This window comes from Nanorana parkeri, unplaced genomic scaffold (genome assembly GCF_000935625.1).
Source record: "Nanorana parkeri isolate BGI_ZX_2015 unplaced genomic scaffold, ASM93562v1 scaffold408, whole genome shotgun sequence".
Lineage (NCBI taxonomy): Eukaryota > Metazoa > Chordata > Amphibia > Anura > Dicroglossidae > Nanorana > Nanorana parkeri.
Window position 1 is genome coordinate 619828 of NW_017306676.1, and position 19393 is coordinate 639220.

Sequence of the window (19393 nt, forward strand, 5' to 3'; positions counted from 1 at the left end):
CAATAGCCAATAGTAAACTAGCATTGTACCCGCCCTCTTTTGCAGTTCCCCACCAGGTCCACCAGCAGAGGGCGGGAACAATGCTAGTTTACTATTGGCTATTGCAAATTGAAATAGCCAATAGTAATGTCCCAATGCTTTTGAAAACAGTGTTCGGCTCACTTCACTTCTGATCGGTCATTCACTCGGCTGCCCTCGGCAGCTTTGTGAATAGACCCCTATGTAACGTGTGACAGTGGCCACTTCTGAACAGCATATTTGGAATTCTTGCCACAGGAATTCATAGGTTCCTGCCGCAGGAATCCCAAAACGCACATTCACAACTAGCGTGAATTAAGTGCTTCGGGTGAAAATATTAAAAGAAATGCTAAGCAATGTATATTTTTCTTATCTGGATTCAAATGTAAAAAAACGTTTGAGAATGTAATACTACTTTAAGATGACAAAGTAATGCACATATTGTTTTCTTCTTTAGGGCAAACAAGAGGTTTTTTTTTGGTGGCATTGTCTCCCAATAATGACTATTTCTTCTCCTATCCAAAAGTAACAAAACCAAAACACAGTGTTAATTTAAAACAAAATGTTATTGTTGGAAAATAGTATAAATGTTTATTTCAAATAGTTTTATACATTTTTTAGCAAAACATTGTAACATACAAATACACCAGAAATACAAATAGCCAGAGATAGCAATATGGTAGAACTTGAAAAAACAGGAGGAACAGGGACAGAATAGAAAGAGAGGAAGGAGGGAGAAGAAGAGAGGTTCGGAGAGTGAGGCATGCTCACTAAGCTAACCAGACACCAAGCTAAGAAGTCCGATGTGGATCAATAAACTGTAACCAGGGATGCCAAGTGAGCTTGAAGCGTGATTGAGTATCCAAAAGGATGCTAGACAACTTTTCATGGTTCATAACCCAGGACAATTTAGCTTTAACCAGGGCCAATGACACCCTAGGGGATTTCTAGGCTTTGGTCAATTACATTTTAGCTGCCAGGAACATAAAGCTGGCCATACACCTTACAATTATCTGCAGATTTTCTGTGGCCAGATGGAAAAGGTGGAACAGATTCCTCCATCTACACTTAAATGTGTGGATGGAATAATCTCCACCTGGGCCAAGTTTCAGTATCTTGCTAGTCGGCCCCGCTGGCTCCCAAAATACCTGAACAGTCTGATTGGATGCAGGCATTGTTCAGGTGTTTTGAGAGCCAGTGGGGCTGACTAGCAAGATACTGAAACTTGGCCCAGGTGGAGATTATTCCATCCACACATTTAAGTGTAGATGGAGGAATCTGTTGCACTTTTTCCATCTGACCAGAGAAAATCTGCAGATAATTGTAAGGTGTATGGCCAGCTTAAAAGAGATCAACTTTATAGTATATTTCGATATCCAAGCGATTTGCTTTTTGAGAAGAGCATACCTAGGATCCCTGGGCACCTGTACACCAGTAACCTTATAAATAAGGGAGAACACTTTACGCCAAAAGCTACGAATTCTGGGACAGGACCACCAAATATAAATAACTGCCTTGAAGTTCACATCCACTAAAGAACCAAGGGGATGTCCCCGGATACATAGAGGCCAGTCTAGTAGGAACCAGGTACCATCTGGAAAGCACTTTATAATTAGCTTCAAGTAAACAGACGTTAAGCATACTGAGCAACAACGACTCCAAGTGTCCGCCACAAAAGAAGATAGAACTCCCAGGCCAACATAAAGGGTTGCTTAGTGGAAGGGCCCTGTAGCATGGAGTATATTATTGATCCCCCACCCCTGCTGATTACCTGATTGGAGGCACCAACATTCATATATGGTTAAAAAAAAGATATGGAGCTTATACAGTGGGATAGTTGATGGAACCTAAATATCTCTAAGCAGGCATTTTTACACGTTCCTTACAATAAGCACAAAACAAGGGTTTGACAAGTTTAAAAATAATAACCAATTCAATACAGCCCCTTACTCTTTATAAAAAAATATTTTTTGATTCACTTGTCAGGTTGCTTTAGCTGTGTACTTTGGTGAAGTGTTTTTGGGGTGTGAGCACACCCAAGGTCCACAACTGGTTAACCTAATGTAACCTTATGAGCAGAATATGCTGGGTACTGCAGTTAAAAAGTTCAGTTGTGTCCCTGAAGTGTGGCTAAGTGATAAAAACTTGCTGGTTGACTTGTTTAATTTAATCTATTTCCTCCTTAGGGATGGCTGCACAGATGTAGATGCTTGTATCAAGCAATGTCCTGTGTGTCATATTTACATTGAGAGGAATGAAGGCTGTGCACAAATGATGTGCAAAAACTGTAAACACACATTCTGCTGGTACTGCTTACAAAATCTTGATGTAAGTATCTGACATTATTGATTTATAATATGTTATTTCTGTATATTTAATTCTGTTGTTTTTCTCCAGCTTCCCATGTATTTGAGGTTTTTTTTATTCAATAAAAAGAACTTTCAGTTGCATATAGTGACCAAATGCCCCAGTGTTAACATGTGTCCAGTGCAGCCAAAAGTGCCCTTGACCCCCTTTTTCAGGAACTCAATGCATGGCAACACACAGGAGTGCATTGTGATGCGCTGCAGTGTGTTGCACTGTAGTGCCATTTATGTAGTGCCATTCAAAATAAATGATACTGCAATGCATTAACACTTACATAGTGAGGTACCATGCATTACTGTAAGACTTTCTTCACAGGTGCTTCTGTCTTTGTTCTAGCCATCTTCTAAACCGTATCTGACCTCCTTTAACCCTATCTCTGCCACTGATGTATGCCATACATCCTGAGGTGGTTCAAGACCTGGAATCTGAAATTACAGGAGATCCTCATGGTCATTGGGTCCTCTTCCACTGGGAAGGCCCCCGCCTGGATGGAATTCTACAAAAAAATCTGAAGTTTTTAATTTAATTTTGCCTAGATCAGGAAGTTCTACCCCCATATTGTTCTCATATACAAACCACAAAATGACCCTATCCTCTGCTCCTCATATAGACCAATCGCTCTCTTAACTGAGACTTAAACAATTTTACAAAAAGTTTTATTAACTTGATTGCACAAAACAATTGCAACTGTTATAGGTGCAGATCAAACTGGTTTCATCGCCTTCACATCCAAAGACATCAACATCAGAAGATTTTTTTTTACATACATGCCACCCATACTAGCTCTGACAGGAGAGTTGTGGCCTCTCTTGATATAGAGAAGAATTTCATTACTGTAGAGTGAATCTCTGGCCTCAGAATAGGCTGGAATAAGTCACTGCTGTTTCTTATTGAACAGGGGCCGCAACAAAGGCAAATGCCTATATTCCAATGCAACAGGTCTCAACACGTATATAACTGGGAATCACAATTTTAATTAGGATTGAAAACTTTGTTGAATTAATTCTAGTTCACATGTTAGAAAAGGTTAGCTGTGGGCATGGTGCAACCTGCCCCTTTCCCTCGTATGGCACATCAATCTTTTGAAAATTAAAATCCTGGCCAAATTTTCTTTCGTGTTCAGGAATTCACATGTCAAAACCTTTTTCAAGACCCTCCCTCAACTGTTCCACTCCTTTCTTTGGGTAACACAGGTCCCTCGCTAAAGTTTTCCACCTTCACCAGACCAGTTTAAGCTAAAGAAGCTTGGCTATGCCTGACCTCTATAAATATTGTATGACTACTCAACTGGTAACTGCCCACTGGTTGCTCAACCCTGATCTGAGTAACTCTGCCACAGTCCTTGATGCCTCAGTCCTTGGTTCGGTGGAGGCTCTTAAATCACTTAAATATTAGGGACCAAAAGCCTTACCCCATTATTATTATTATTACATTGGATTTATATAGCGCCAACAGTTTGTGCAGCGATTTACAATATAAGGAAGACATTACAAATACAATACAATTCCAGACAAGATGGTAAGGAGGGCCCTGCCCCTGAGGCCTTACAATCTAAAAGGAAGGGAGAAGTGATACATGATGAGGTAGCTGTGTGGGGATGAATTGTTTGAGAACGTGATGATTCAGTGGCTAGGTTGAGGTGGGATATTACACCCATGATGCCCACTACACTTTAGAACCTGTAGCGTGGGACAGCAATGGTCCTCTAGACTTCTGCACTCTCTATCCCTATACACCCCATTTTGTGAAAAATAGCTCTGACTGTCTAGGTGTGACCAGGGTTTCAGGAAGATCTCCCTGCCCTTAGACCAGGGATGGCCAAACTGCGGCCCTCCAGCTGTCGTGGAACTACGAATCCCATGAGACTTTGCAAGATTCTCACAGCCACAGACATGACTCCCGGAGAGAGATGCTTCATGGGATTTGTAGTTTCACCACAGCTGGAGGGCCGGAGTTTGGCCATCCCTGCCCTAGACAGCTCTATAGACCTGACAAGGAATAAACCCTATCTTAGTTAACCTTATTAAAAGGTGTGGGTAGTATTTTTACTTCAGATTGTAAATAAATAGAAGTTATGCTTTTCTATAAAAGTTTCAATTTCTCTGGCTGATATATAATTAGCTTTAAAATAGAGTTGTCTGACAGACAAATAAGATAGAAGACAAAGCAATAGGTGACGTGTTTTGTAATGGTAGATTAGTGACATTTATTTGTATTGCTTAGCAACTGAATGTGCATTATGGTAGTTACTGCAGAATCCTAACCATTTGCCAGTAAATTATTAATGGCATTACAACTTTCCCTTGGATTTTGTAGTTGGCTGCCTCTGAATAATATTTTCTAAGTAGAACACAGTTTTTAATAACCTGGACAAAATGAAAGAACACAAAAGCTCAGATGTCTGAGGTTAACAGCACTGGCTTTTAAAGGGAAACAATTCAATACCGTAATATCCAGGGATACCAGTATCCCTAAGAATGAGATGATGTGTGGACCTATATGGGTTGGACTTGATGGACATATGTCTTTATTCAACCCCAAATACTATGTAACTACTGTATGTAACTATACTGGTTTCCTGTGTTCATTTCACTACTGCCTGCGAGCATATAACTAATGCTAAAAGAGACAGTACAGGGATTTAAATTAACACCAAAATATAAATCTCTTCACCATAGAGGAAACAATTATTGTACCCTATTTCTGGAAATGCTACCCTGTTGGATGTCATGCTGATTCTTTGGCTTCAGCAGGTATGAAAATAAGTATTATCGATATTTCTGATCTGCACACTTGTTCCAGGTGACTGAAAGTGTTAAAGCCAGAGGGTTAGCAGGAGAGCCAAGTAACTAGTATTTCAGGGGGTCAGCAATCATAGACCTCATATTTCTTTCATGGCAGGTGTACTTTATTAAGTATACATTCGCATTGGAAGTTCTTATTAACTCCTTGTAGAGATTTTATAGCATGTGGTCACTGTGCTTGTGCTGAGGTTTGGTGTTGCATAATCAAGTAAATATGTAGCAGCAGGTTCAACAGTGCAGCGATCATGACAACATCCGACAGGTCTCTTATCCCGAGTTCTTCCCTAGTGATTTCTGCATCTAGGACAGCCTTAAGCTAGCCATACACTTGTTCAACCTGTGTGCTTAACCCGAGAAAATGAATCAATTCCCCTATTGATGTTAAACAGCGTGGATGGAGGAATTTCCACTGCCAGCCATTGTATTCAGTACCCATGGCACCTGAATACCTGAACAGTGACCGCATCTGATATTCTGAAATTTCCACCGACTTTTAACTTTTAGAGATTTTTAAATTGACTCTTTTTGAATCCATTTGAGCCACCGCTCCAAGCTTGCTCCCTTGATGAACTATAAAGATACATTTTTGTTAATAGTTAAGGTACGTGAATGCATTTTAAGGTTTAACTTATGAGCTTAGTGTCACTTTACTTTTTTATTTTAAAAAGTGTGGAAAGGGGTTAAAACCTCTTTCAGACTTTATTGCAAATTTTTATCTTACCCTTATTTCCTGTGCATCCTGCAATGGTTCAGGAAACAAGGGTTATTCTCCCCAACAGGGGTGCAGACTTCACTATAAACCTGACAAAGGCTTAAGGCTCTCCTTGTCTTTTTTATATTGTATTCCTGTTTTTGCCCATGTGTGAGAGGTTCTGTTCACATCCTGTCCCGGTGACCACACAAAAAGTAAGAAGAATCTCATAGGGAAAACAAAATGACAGAAGTTGGATAGAGATGGAATGACTGACCCATTCCCTCTCTATCCAGAACTAAAAGAGAAGTTTTGAATGGAGTTGGTCTATCAGAGATTCCTGCATAGAATGCCAATCATCCTGCTTTGTCCCTGCAGAGACCAAAGGTGAGCGTTATGCAGTGTTCTCAATTCCCAAAACTGTAACGCAGTCTGCCAGCTGGTACAAACAAACATAATTGATTGCTTAATACCACACATAGTTGGAAATAGTTCAAATTTCCATGGAGTGCAAAACTAGAAAGCCACGGTTCCTGTTTAGAATATAGTTATCTAGTTTCATTTGTTAGCAAGCACCATATTAAATCTGTGTTCCCTGTGTTTGTCATCTTTTTATTAAAAGCTTCTATAAGAAAGTCCTATACAATCCTAGACCTTCTTTGTTAGTTTGGATTGGTTGCTAAAAATGGAGTAAAACAAATACACATCCTTTCCTTAGTAGTGGTTCTGTGATAGGAAACAGCATGTGTTTAAATGGTTTTTACAATGTTGATATGAAGGTAAAATATTACAATTTAGAGCCATAAATGTCAGCCTGAAAGTTAGACAGCCAAGGCTGAAGCAGGTCGGTATAGTGATAGTTGATATGCTTTGATAATGATTGTGTACATAATAAACAGAGCCCATTTACACATACACTTTACAGCTGTGTTAAATCTAATTTCATCGAAGCACAATGTTTACAGTTTTCTGAAGCAAAAAGTTATAGCTTCACAATGTATGTGGCCCATAATCTGGTTTCTAAATGCTTTGCTATACAGAAAAGTGAAAATTCGGATGCCTGTGAAGCATTTATGTTAAAAAATAGCTTATTATGAAGGCATATTAAATGGGAACAAAGGTCAGAGTACAAAATAACTGACGATTCATATCAGTACTAGTTTCCGTGTTTACATTGTGCATGCTTGGCAATAACATGCTGTATTCAAATGCCATACAAAGAAAGCATGATTAAAGTTTAAAGTGGAGCTGCACCAAAAATGTCTTTTTAGTTTGGAATAAGAGTGGGAAATAGTTAAAACCTTTGTGCAAATATAGGAAGCAAAGTTAATTCTCTCCGGTAGCAACACAGACAACAATAAAATGTGTAAAGGATGCACTAGATCTTCTCATTGTTAAAAAAGACCTCCAGGAATAAAAAAAAAAAAACTAACACTTGCAGTAGGGTTACCCCTGCACTGCAAGGGTTAAGGGTTTGTCTGGGGGGCTCAAATAAAGAGATATACTCACCTGATCCTCTGTCCCACTGGGCTGCTAGATCAGTCCTCACAGCCTCTTCTGGGTTTCAGTTGTCTGAGGACTACTGCCGTCATCACATCTTATGAAGATCCATAGCCAGCATGGATGGGGAGAGAGGTGAGTGCGGACCGAGGGTCAGGTGAGTATATTTGCTTTATCTGAGCCTCCTAGACAAAATGAGCACTTAATCCTTGCAGTGCAGGGGTAGCCCCACTGCAAGGGTACGTTTTTGAAATTCCCGCAGTCCTTCTTTAATATCCTGTATTGTGAGTGACCTGATAGATCAGTAGAGCTGACTGGCTTTGGTGAGGCTGTTTTCATGCACTGCACCAGATCTGTTTTATTTCATTTGAACATGAACTAAATAATTGTTTTGGTCTCACTGATTGGTTACTCATTGGTTACTGCTTTTCTCACATTTTGAGCAAAAAAACCTGTCAGGGGTTCTAACCATTCCGCACTCTGTATAAAACTAGAAAACTGGTTTTCTTGCAAATTCTGAAACTTCTTTGCAAATGTTATTTCATGATTGTGTCACATAACAGCATATGCTAATCTAATCTTGTGCATGGGAGTTTTTCGGTTGTGATTGGTCAACCCTTCCAATCGGTAATGTGTAGGTCCTGGAAATTAGCTGTTTACTTGACATGACTAAAGGTGGCCATACACTTTACAACCCTCGCAAGACTTTGGTCTTGCGAGGGTTGCAAAGTAATTTAAAAAACGTACGATCTGTCCATCTTGGACAGGCAGATCGTACTTGCGATCATGGCAAGCCCGCGCCCCTGAGGGGCAGGCTTCCGATGACTGCAATGCTAAAAGGGCCCGTTCGGCAGTTATCTCTCGATCATGCTTATCTCTCGACATGCTCGAAATACAAAAGTCGTGCAACCATACAGTAGAAACGGTCGCACGCCTTCCATACACTGCACGATTATCATACGATCGCGGGATTTCCCGCGATTCTCGTACGATAATTGTGCAATCTATGGGCACCTTTAGATACACACAGGTATGCAGTATTTATGGACTATTTCATAACAGAAATACTCACCTGAAATACTTTTTTCTTTTGTTTGACTCCACTCCTTGCTTTTATGTAAATGCCAACACAAACAGCTTCCAACAACAGAACTTTATTACATACAAGGCCACAATAACATCAAAACAACATGTTAACAAAAACAACAAAGCAACGCCCAACTAGGCTGATGTCAAACGGGCGACTGTCACTAGCGATCCTGACGCTGGTGATCTGTGCAAAACGTCAGTGGCAGGATTGTTAATTTGTCCCTATGGAATCACTCCCTCTGTAGCTAAGATGTTGCTTCCAATGCTAGCAATCGAGATTCAGCAGTGTTCGGGCCAATGATTTCTTGCTGCCTCTGGCTACAGAGCGACTGATTTCATAGGGACAAACTGGCAACCTCTAAAGTTCCAGCCAGTGGCGCTTTGTGTCAGGCAGAAAGGTAGGTAAAACTACAGGTTGTGAATGTTTGGATGCAATTGAATATATCGGTGAACATTAGTCTAGTTTATATAGAAACATAGAATTCATCAACCACGATTGCCTACATTCTTAAATTGCATGATGATATACAGATTAGATAAGTCTGCATGCAGCAAAATGACACACCATCTTTATTTGCAGTGATATACAATAAATTGATTTCCTTGTCTTGTTGTTGTTTTGTAGAATGACATATTTTTGCGACATTATGACAAAGGTCCTTGCAGGAATAAACTTGGTCATTCAAGAGCTTCAGTCATGTGGAATAGGACACAGGTAAGCAAAATCTTTTTTGCAGCAATATAGTAGAGTGATACCCCTTAGTATGAGTCATGTTTGTAGAAAAGACTTAGCATTATTAATGTGGCTTCTGGCAATGTCCTAATTGCGATATAAATGACTAAACTGAGAGCAAAGTTTACCCATGAATTTGCTCTACCCATTATATTAGGTGTAGTATCCAATGAGAAGATGAGGCTCTCAAGGCAACTGTAGACCTCTCTTGGGTATATACCAAACATTTTCAAGCTGCTGATCATGTTATAACCAGGAAGACATACATGGGGGATGTATACTTAACTATGAGTGCACAAAACAAATTACCAGTTCTTAGTTTTCCCAGCTTTTACCAGCTATTAAAGTGAGCTATTTGAAGATTAGCTTATAAAATCATATTGAAAGAAGAAGCCTTCAGCTACATTTGCCCTTGTACCATTCTGTGGAATTGGAGTGATTTCTGCTAAGCCTTACTCTTAATTTAATATTCTCTCTCTCTCTCCCCTTCTCTCTCTCCCCCTCTCTTCTTTGTATCCCCTTTGCCTGGTGTCTCATGGTATTGGAATACAATTTCCTGGTTAGTGCCTTTTTTCCAGTGAAAACATCTGTATCTGGATCACAGATATGATGATTAAAGGAGAACTATGAGGTGAGTGCTTTTCACTCAGCCTCATAATCTGAGCCGACCTGTGACAATTAAACTGTGACAGGTTGGCTCAGTAGATCGGGAAGTGAGCGAACACATACCGGCGCTCGCTCACTTCTCGATCCTGTCACTGCAGAGAGCCATGACAGGGGAGTGACTGGATTCTCCCCTCCCAGGTCCGATCCTCCAGCGCTGACTGGCGGAACAGACGGGGGAGGGGGCGGGTACAGCTGGCTCTGCCTCTAGATAGGCAGAGCCAGCTGTCACTCACGCAGCTGGGCGGATCCAGACATAATTGCCGGGATCCGTTTCAGCTGCGGCGTCTCAGTATACCGCGAGCTGCAGCTTGCGGTATACTAAGCTTTGGGTAACGGGAGGGCGCTAGTTTGTGTCCTCCCGTTACCCTTCGGAGAACTATGGGGAAAAGCCCTAACCCCATAGTTCTCCTTTAAGTTGATGATGATATCTATAAGGATGCATTGGTCCACAATTTTATGTTTTATATTTGTTTACCTGCTGACAGCTGCAGCAGGATGAGGTTTTATTTGGCCCCAAGAGCAGGCCAAACACTGTTGCGATACATATTAGTAATCGATTTTTAGGCTTCATTTCCTAAAATGTAAAGTTAACAATCTCCAAATTAATTCGGAATGGTCGTTTCTTCCTAGTACCGGCTCTGTAGAACTGTTCATTTAGATAAAATATACTGTTCTATTTGTATTCGACCTTTATCCCTTTCTGCAAAACAACTATTTACTGTCTGCAATACATGAAAAAAGAACTGAATTTGTATATTTCAGTGTATGTTTTAGCATTACATTAAATAGCAACTTCCTTGTCTAAGGCAGGTTTTCTTAACTGCATGATTGGACCAGGATGTAAGGAAAAGACATAAAGTGCCCTGCCTAAAGTATAACTAGAGCCCAAATTTTATTTTTCATTTTGTAGGGAGTAGGGAATAGTTAAAACTCCTGTTCTTTTTTTTTTTAATGTCTTATTGGGGACATTTTCCTTAACTTTCTGTCCTATAGACACAACAGGAAGTGAGATATGTCTGCAATGCAGGGACATTCCTCTCTCAGATGAAACAATCTTAGACAAATCCCCCTGTTTTGGTGACAATTACAAAATTTGGGTTTTCTATCACTTTCAGACAAATAGAGAGAGCAAATTTCCCTATCAGGGACACAGACAGCATTAAAATCCTGTGTACAGACAGTCCACATGTGCTAACTTCTCATACACCAATGTAGAAGCAGGGTGCTTGGCTCGGGCAATTAAAGCCCTACAGAAGTTTTAACCACTCACTTCGCTACCTGAACCAAAAATGGCTTTATATACACTTTAACAACATGGCAAGGCTGCTTCCATTATGTTAGTACAGCTGGCTCTGCCTCTAGATAGGCAGAGCCAGCTGTCACTCACGCAGCTGGGCGGATCCAGACATAATTGCCGGGATCCGTTTCAGCTGCGGCGTCTCAGTATACCGCGAGCTGCAGCTTGCGGTATACTAAGCTTTGGGTAACGGGAGGGCGCTAGTTTGTGTCCTCCCGTTACCCTTCGGAGAACTATGGGGAAAAGCCCTAACCCCATAGTTCTCCTTTAAGTTGATGATGATATCTATAAGGATGCATTGGTCCACAATTTTATGTTTTATATTTGTTTACCTGCTGACAGCTGCAGCAGGATGAGGTTTTATTTGGCCCCAAGAGCAGGCCAAACACTGTTGCGATACATATTAGTAATCGATTTTTAGGCTTCATTTCCTAAAATGTAAAGTTAACAATCTCCAAATTAATTCGGAATGGTCGTTTCTTCCTAGTACCGGCTCTGTAGAACTGTTCATTTAGATAAAATATACTGTTCTATTTGTATTCGACCTTTATCCCTTTCTGCAAAACAACTATTTACTGTCTGCAATACATGAAAAAAGAACTGAATTTGTATATTTCAGTGTATGTTTTAGCATTACATTAAATAGCAACTTCCTTGTCTAAGGCAGGTTTTCTTAACTGCATGATTGGACCAGGATGTAAGGAAAAGACATAAAGTGCCCTGCCTAAAGTATAACTAGAGCCCAAATTTTATTTTTCATTTTGTAGGGAGTAGGGAATAGTTAAAACTCCTGTTCTTTTTTTTTTTAATGTCTTATTGGGGACATTTTCCTTAACTTTCTGTCCTATAGACACAACAGGAAGTGAGATATGTCTGCAATGCAGGGACATTCCTCTCTCAGATGAAACAATCTTAGACAAATCCCCCTGTTTTGGTGACAATTACAAAATTTGGGTTTTCTATCACTTTCAGACAAATAGAGAGAGCAAATTTCCCTATCAGGGACACAGACAGCATTAAAATCCTGTGTACAGACAGTCCACATGTGCTAACTTCTCATACACCAATGTAGAAGCAGGGTGCTTGGCTCGGGCAATTAAAGCCCTACAGAAGTTTTAACCACTCACTTCGCTACCTGAACCAAAAATGGCTTTATATACACTTTAACAACATGGCAAGGCTGCTTCCATTATGTTTTCTCTAATAGCGAGGCCAAGAGTTGAATCACAATTGATGGTTGGTGTTCATATCCCTACATGCCTTTTGGGTCTGATATTGCAGCATCTACTATGCCTGTGCTGGCATTACTATACACCAATAAATTTATGTAATTTCCTGCTGAATGCATTGAAATTCAAACCATGGGTGATCCTACAGGCACCACCCTGCTGTTTTTTAAAATCGACTTTTGTTGAAGGAGTGGGGAGGAAATTGCCGGCCAGTTAGCTGCAGTCACTGTTCAGATATTCTCTCAGCCATCAGCAGTGGCTGTCAGAGTACAATTGCCAGCAGGGAAGATTCTCTTTAGCCTGGCTGGGGGAAATTAAGTGATTTCTGCCCCTGCGGCTGAACGAGAAAAATTTATCACCAGCATAATAGACTAAGATTTGCCTCCAGAACATGGGTAATAGTGTGTGTCTTGAAGACATGCAGTTTCAGGTTGTGACCTTTGCTGTCAAATATGGCCATATCTTTCACTGATCTGACTGGTAATCCATCTATAACATTACAACACAGCTTTAGCTGTACACGGTGCCATTCTTCTGCAGTATTCAGACACATGATGTAGTGAAATTAAATCAGTCAGTAATTAGTGACTTCATGTTACTCACGTCTGAAAAAATACACAAAAAAATGATTTGGGCTGTTCTGTATTGAGTTAGTTAAATATAACTTTTGCCAATTGTACTGTAAGTAAGAATAACATGTATTGTTTATGATCACTGTCAGATTTTACAGAATCTTTTCACTGTTTTTCAATGCAGGTTGTGGGAATCCTAGTTGGCCTTGGTATCATTGCAATTGTGACATCACCCTTACTCCTTTTGGCATCACCATGCATTATTTGCTGTGTCTGTAAATCTTGCAAAGGAAAGAAGAAAAAGCATAGCCCAACATCCAGTTCTTAGACATTTATTTAGGCCTTTAATCTGGAAACCCAAAGGACTCATGCAGTTAGCAGGATCTCTGCATTTCTTGTTAAGTATCACTTATGCACATTATCAAGATGGCGTGTCCTAATACATTCCGTCACAAGAAATAAATCCATATTGATGAATGCCTTACTGTGGAAATGTACAGTATACTTGGGACTGTTGACCAAAATGATTTTATATGTAAATGAACATATATATATATATATATATAAACATGCATTCCTACCTATACATTCTTCAACCTGTAAGACAGAGAGCAATGTAAAAAGGGCAGTAATAAGTTAGAATTAAAGCTGAACTCCTGGCCAACATATAAAGGAACTGTTTTGCCTGCCACAGAATCTGCCACTCAGCACAGCCGTGGCAGGGCAGAAGATGTGATTTTTCTCTGCTGCAGTTATGTAATATTTAAAGGTCTTGTCCCTCCCCCAGTCTGTGGCTGGACAGTGAAAGGAGAAGCAGCAGACTGATGAACTTATATTTCTGCTACTCTTATGTCAAAATGTCCCGTGTTAGCACCTGAATAATGCAGCAAAACCTATTGGCTCCTGGAGCTGCTTCTCCCTTTCCCTGTCATAGCTCTGCTGTACAGTGGGTTGCCAGACATTGATACTTTTTCAAATTCAGGTACTTACATTGCTTACATTGAAAAAATGTATGATGTATTGGTAAATACAGAGCTACATTTTATTTGTGTTTTTATATATTTTTAGATCTATGCGGAGTTCCACTTTAATCTTTCACTGATCTGACTAGAAATCTGAAACATGATTGGTGGCTTTAGGTTGCTGTACCCGTTATATTATTAATGTTTTTTACAATGCCTGTATATAATTTTATACTGGTCATGCAAAGCTGTGGCGAGCATCATGAGCATACACAGTTACATTCATGTGTATGCTTTCAACACGGTCCTAGTAACACTAAAGTAGACTGTAAGTAGTATAACGTAAAATATACTCATATTCACATCAATATGTATTCTTTACCTTTGTATATATAAAGTTATTTATATTCCAAAGAGGGGGAAACAAATACTCGGTTAAGTGAAATATAATACATTTAACGGGAATTTTAGCTATTTGGTGCTAAATTAATATCAGTAACCAATTTTTTTGGTGTTCCTCTTGTAATTTATACAACTATTATATGACTAGTAAGTTTCCCTTGGGGGGAAAAAATACTTTGGGCAAATGTGCAGTGTGTTCAGAGCTTTTTGCAATGTATGCAATGTACTAGGATTATTTAAGAAATACATTTAAAACAAAATATATTTTTAAGAATTTCCATTGCTGTTAATGTTCTGTTCATACTGTATAGTGCAATGAGCATTATTTACAATAAAACTGCTGATAAAAGTATGGCTAGTAATATATGCACTTTATTTGTCTTAATGCTTTTGTATGTAGGTATGTCTGTTTTTCTGTGTCAGTACTGCACAACTGGGCATGATTGCCAACTCAACCTTTGCATCACTGACAAATATTACAGAGTTTCTGTGGCTGAATAAACTCTGAGAAGACATTGACTTAATCTTACTGCAGAACTTGTATAATGTACACATGATTTTTATTAAAGATATGTCTTTAATAAGATCTGCAACTAGATCGAGGGCCATATTCCTCCCATTTACCGACTATAATGAATTAAATAATGATAAAGTCACTAATTAAAACTAAAGAGTCTGCTACAGCCCTTAAAGTATATATAAACCTAAGAGCAAAAATGTAATTCATTGAAACTTACCAGTCCTTAGATGTGGTGGATGTATCACTTTTACTTTTCAGACTTATTGTCCTAGTATTTCACTTGGTAGTCCTGCCAGTAACACACTTCCTGTCCTAGGGTAATAACACTCGCTCACTGTACTGTATCTATGGTGGATCATTTATGTCACCCTACAACAGGAAGTGCATTAGGACTTCAAAACTCTGTGAACTGTAAAATACTTCACCCATGTCATGAAGACAAGGTGAGGGATAGGTATTTTGTAGTTCACAGAGATGAACTAGGCATGGCTAATAAAGTGCTTGAGATTAAGGTGGAGCATTGTCTTCTTATTACAAGAAGTTAGGAGATAATTGGATTTCTACAGGTTTTTTCTTTACTTGTGCTTTTTTAAAGAGTCAAAAATATGCATGCATTTCAAGGATTTACTAAATACGTTTTGTTTTTTTGTCAGCTTGCCCATACATACACTTTATGAACGGATGTTGGACAGTCACCTTCTATGTTAATAATTTGCAGGGAGGTCAGTTGCCATTATCAGTAGGGATGAGCAAGTCTGCCTGGGTCCAATTTGCAGAGGGTTTGGTGAATCCTGTTAGAAACTCTGTGAATCCAAACTTTGCAAATCCCACTGAAGTCTATGGTTGTGAGTCCTGTTTGCTAATAGGCAAGTAATTGTCAAAGAAAAGCATGGGAAGCTACACAGTAGTACAATAGTACAATTCAAGTACAATAGCCAGCCTGCTATTAGCTATCAGAGTTTGAAATGGCCAATAGCAGACTGGCTATTGCACCAGCCCTGCGAAATCTTGCCACTGGCAGCTGTCATTCCCTTACTGAAGATATTCAACGGCTATGTACTTACAATACAGTTATTTAATTTTTTTTTATAAAAGGTGGGGAAAAAGTCATTTTCGGTTTCGGCTTGACAAATTCTGCTGCAGGAGGTGCGTTGCAGTGCCCTTCATTTCAATGGAACCCCAAACGCGCCTCCCACCCACAGTGTGGTCACCTGCACTGGAATGCATGGTATTGCAATGTTGTGCATTCCCGTGCAGTGCGATTGCAAAAAATTATGAATGCAGTTTTATTCTATAGTAAACGTTATGTTTGTAACACTGCATTTGTGTATTTAATTTAAATTAAGGATGGTATTTATTTGTTTTTTTTAATTCGATTAGTCGAAAAAGTAATCGGACAACTAATTGATTATTAAAATAATCATTAGTTGCAGCCCTACAGTTAAGACTCTTGGTACACTTCGGTGACTTCAATCAAGACCATGACACAACCTCCTGTGTAAATTATTCACTGAAGACTCAGGTAGTGGTAAGGCCTCTGAGCAAGGGGAGGCCAGCCTGGATGGTAAATAAGAAAGGCCAGGATGAAGCCTCAGGAGCATCAAGAGCTACCTCACAGTTGGTATGATTGAATGCCATTTTACAACTTCCCACATTTGACATCTTCACCAAGGTAAGGTTTAAGGCTGAGGGATTGAGCACCAATGTGATCCACTAAGTAGAGTGCTAGTTGCATGCTTCTTCCCTCCGTTCAGCCTTCACCATCCAGCTGCTTTTTTGGCTTCTGAAGTACCAAGTGGATCTCTGGTCTCTGATTTCATTCCACTGCCTACCAACAGTGACTTGGTCACCTCTGGCTGCCTAAAATACTCTTCAGCACCAGCTGCCTGGGTTTCTGAATAATTGAGGCCTTGCTTCTGACCACCACACAGCATCTTCTCACACACAGAAGGACAGTTCTGCTGCTACAGGTGACCTGAGCCCATGCTCTCCTTATGGTTATGGGGGTGTTCACCTGGTATCCCCAAATGAAACTGACACCTGTAATCGGGAAACCTTATCATTATAAGATCTTCATCTGTGGAGTCTGAGGATTCCCCCAAGTCCACTAGGGACTCCCTAGGTGTTTGTGCCTAGCTACTGGATTGTTCTGTCAGTTGGGGTTCTAAAGACACTCCAGCATCATGCCCTCCATAGTCCTTCTGACCCTTCAGTGACATTGAGCCAAACCGGGTCTGCAGCCCCTTTTGTTATTTCTCATTCAGATTCCGAATCTCACTAGTCAAGAGGCTGTTTTTGGGTCACTGCAGTCTTCTGCAGTTGACTCAGATTTGCAAGGGCTTGGCTCAAATTTTAGTGGCGCAGTGTGTATCACCCTGGATTTGGAAGATCGGCCTACTATTATAGACCTTGGGTCTGTTAGAGCTCCTGAGGCTGCAGAGACCTTTCTGCTACACCCACTGTTTGAGGACTTCCTCTATGCACACTAGAAATATCCTGACATATCCTGGGCCACACCTGGGACTGTGCCAGAGCATTTTCCCTTTAAGAAGGGACTTTTTAGCACTGATGTGACTGGTTGCCAGGAGCTTGGTAGGACGCTGTGGCAGGCATCCTGCAGTGCTCTTGCTATCCTGCTAAGAGCTGGGTGGGTAGATATGTATGACTCTTACACATCTTCCCACCTGGCTCTTAGCCACCTGGGGGTGCTGTGGCCGGAAAGGGAGCGGTAGGCACACTGCAAACATGCCACTCTGCCTGCTGTCCCCCACGTGAGCCAAAGAGATGCCACCTGGGGATATAGCCTCAGGCTGCCTTATTATAGGGACAGGTTACCCATCCAAAAGAGGATTAGCCAAAGGGGATAAATCCACCCCCCATCTTTCCTCTATAAATTGAGTACGCTATAATATGAACATTGTCATATGCATGGAGGGTGTTCTAAATAAGGCAGATTGGTGGAACTTTCGGCTTGCTCCCAGCAACAGAAAAAAACAATACAGCCCAAACAATAAACACTTTTCTCCTCTTGTATATTATAGTCACAGTTTTGTATGTCGTTGCCTTTCTTATTCTTTTTTTTTAATTGTTACTTCTGTACATATTTTTATGCACTGCCTACTTAGGGATATTAAATTACAAAATTAGTAAGTGGTTTCTGTGTACTAAGCTATGAATTCATACTCCTAGAAAGATTGTTGCATTGTGTTACCTGATCTGCATGTTCAGTGTAGATTAGTTGTTATGGCTTTCCCACAAACAATGGTAGGTCATTTGTATTCTTTTCAAACAGAATAAGTTAAACAATTATAAAATCTAGTTTCTAAAAAAGCAAGTCATGTATCTGATTGATGTACTAAGGCTGATCTGCTGAAGGAGTTGAAAATCTTCACACAATAAATTGTGTGAATATTCACTACAATTGTCCAGTCATGTGAAAAACAAATTTGTGTTCACTTGTATCATCTGCACATAATTGGTTATTCACAGTGAACAGGTATTTTCTTTTTACATAATAGGATAGTGAAAGTAAATATTCACACAATATATTTATTTCTCTAGTAAATAAACCCAAACATCTCTATGGCCCAACTTGGAAAGTAGATTCTTCCAAAAAATGGGTAATAGAAGAAAGAAAAAAATGGAGAAAACAGAGATCCAGGAGAGATCAGTCTAAGTGTAGTCTAATCATAGTACAAACAGAATTCTGTTAACAACGTTTGTTGGAATACTGATAATTACATCGGTTGGGTTGCATGATCTCCCTTGAGAGGGGTCTCAGGCAACCATATAATCTAAGGCTGGGCACACACCTTACCAACCATCGCAAGACTTCTGTCTTGCGATGGTTGTAAGGTACTTAAAAAAACGTACGATCTGCCTATCTTGCATAGGCAGATCGTACTTGCGATGATCACAAGCCACGCCCCCTGAGGGGCGGGCTTCCGATGACCGCAATGCCGAAGATAAAAGCGTCCGGCTTTTATCTTACGAACATGCTAAACACCCGCCGAATAGACCCTACAGGTGAAACTCGAATAATTAGAATATCGTGCAAAAGTAATTGCAGTAATTTCTGCAAAAGGGGCCCAAACCAAGTACTGAGTACATATGCATGCTTGTACTTTTCAGAGGTCCGATATTGTTCAATGTACAATCCTTGTTTTATTGATTGCATGTAATATTCTAATTTTCTGAGATTGTGGATTTGGGGTTCTTGGGGTTTTCATGAGCTGTAAGCCATAATCATCACAATTATGACAAATCACGGCTTGAATTATCTTGCTTTGCATGTAATGAGTCTATCTCATATATTAGTTTCACCTTTTAAGTTGCATTAGTGAAATAAATGAACTTTGCACGATATTCTAATTATTCGAGTTTCACCTGTATATTACTTTACCACTTGGTGACCGCAGTGTTTACACCCCCTTCCTGTCCAGGCCATTTTTCAGTATTCAGAGCTGCGGTACTTTGACTGACATTTATTCCGTCATACAACGCTGTACTGAAATTAATTTTATACCATTTTTTGGGGACATAT

General features: G+C 39.9%; 1 protein-coding gene across 1 annotated transcript in view; it reads left to right on the forward strand.

The window, feature by feature from the left end:
* RNF144B (ring finger protein 144B) overlaps positions 1-13563 on the forward strand; it is a 56317-nt gene extending 42754 nt beyond the window's left edge. Inside the window, exons 5-7 of the mRNA XM_018559628.1 lie at positions 2205-2346; positions 9095-9184; positions 13151-13563. Of these exons, the coding sequence (XP_018415130.1) occupies positions 2205-2346; positions 9095-9184; positions 13151-13294 (376 nt within the window). The 3' untranslated portion in view covers positions 13295-13563. The remainder of the gene's footprint in view (positions 1-2204; positions 2347-9094; positions 9185-13150) is intronic.
* The last annotated feature ends 5830 nt before the right edge of the window (positions 13564-19393 follow it).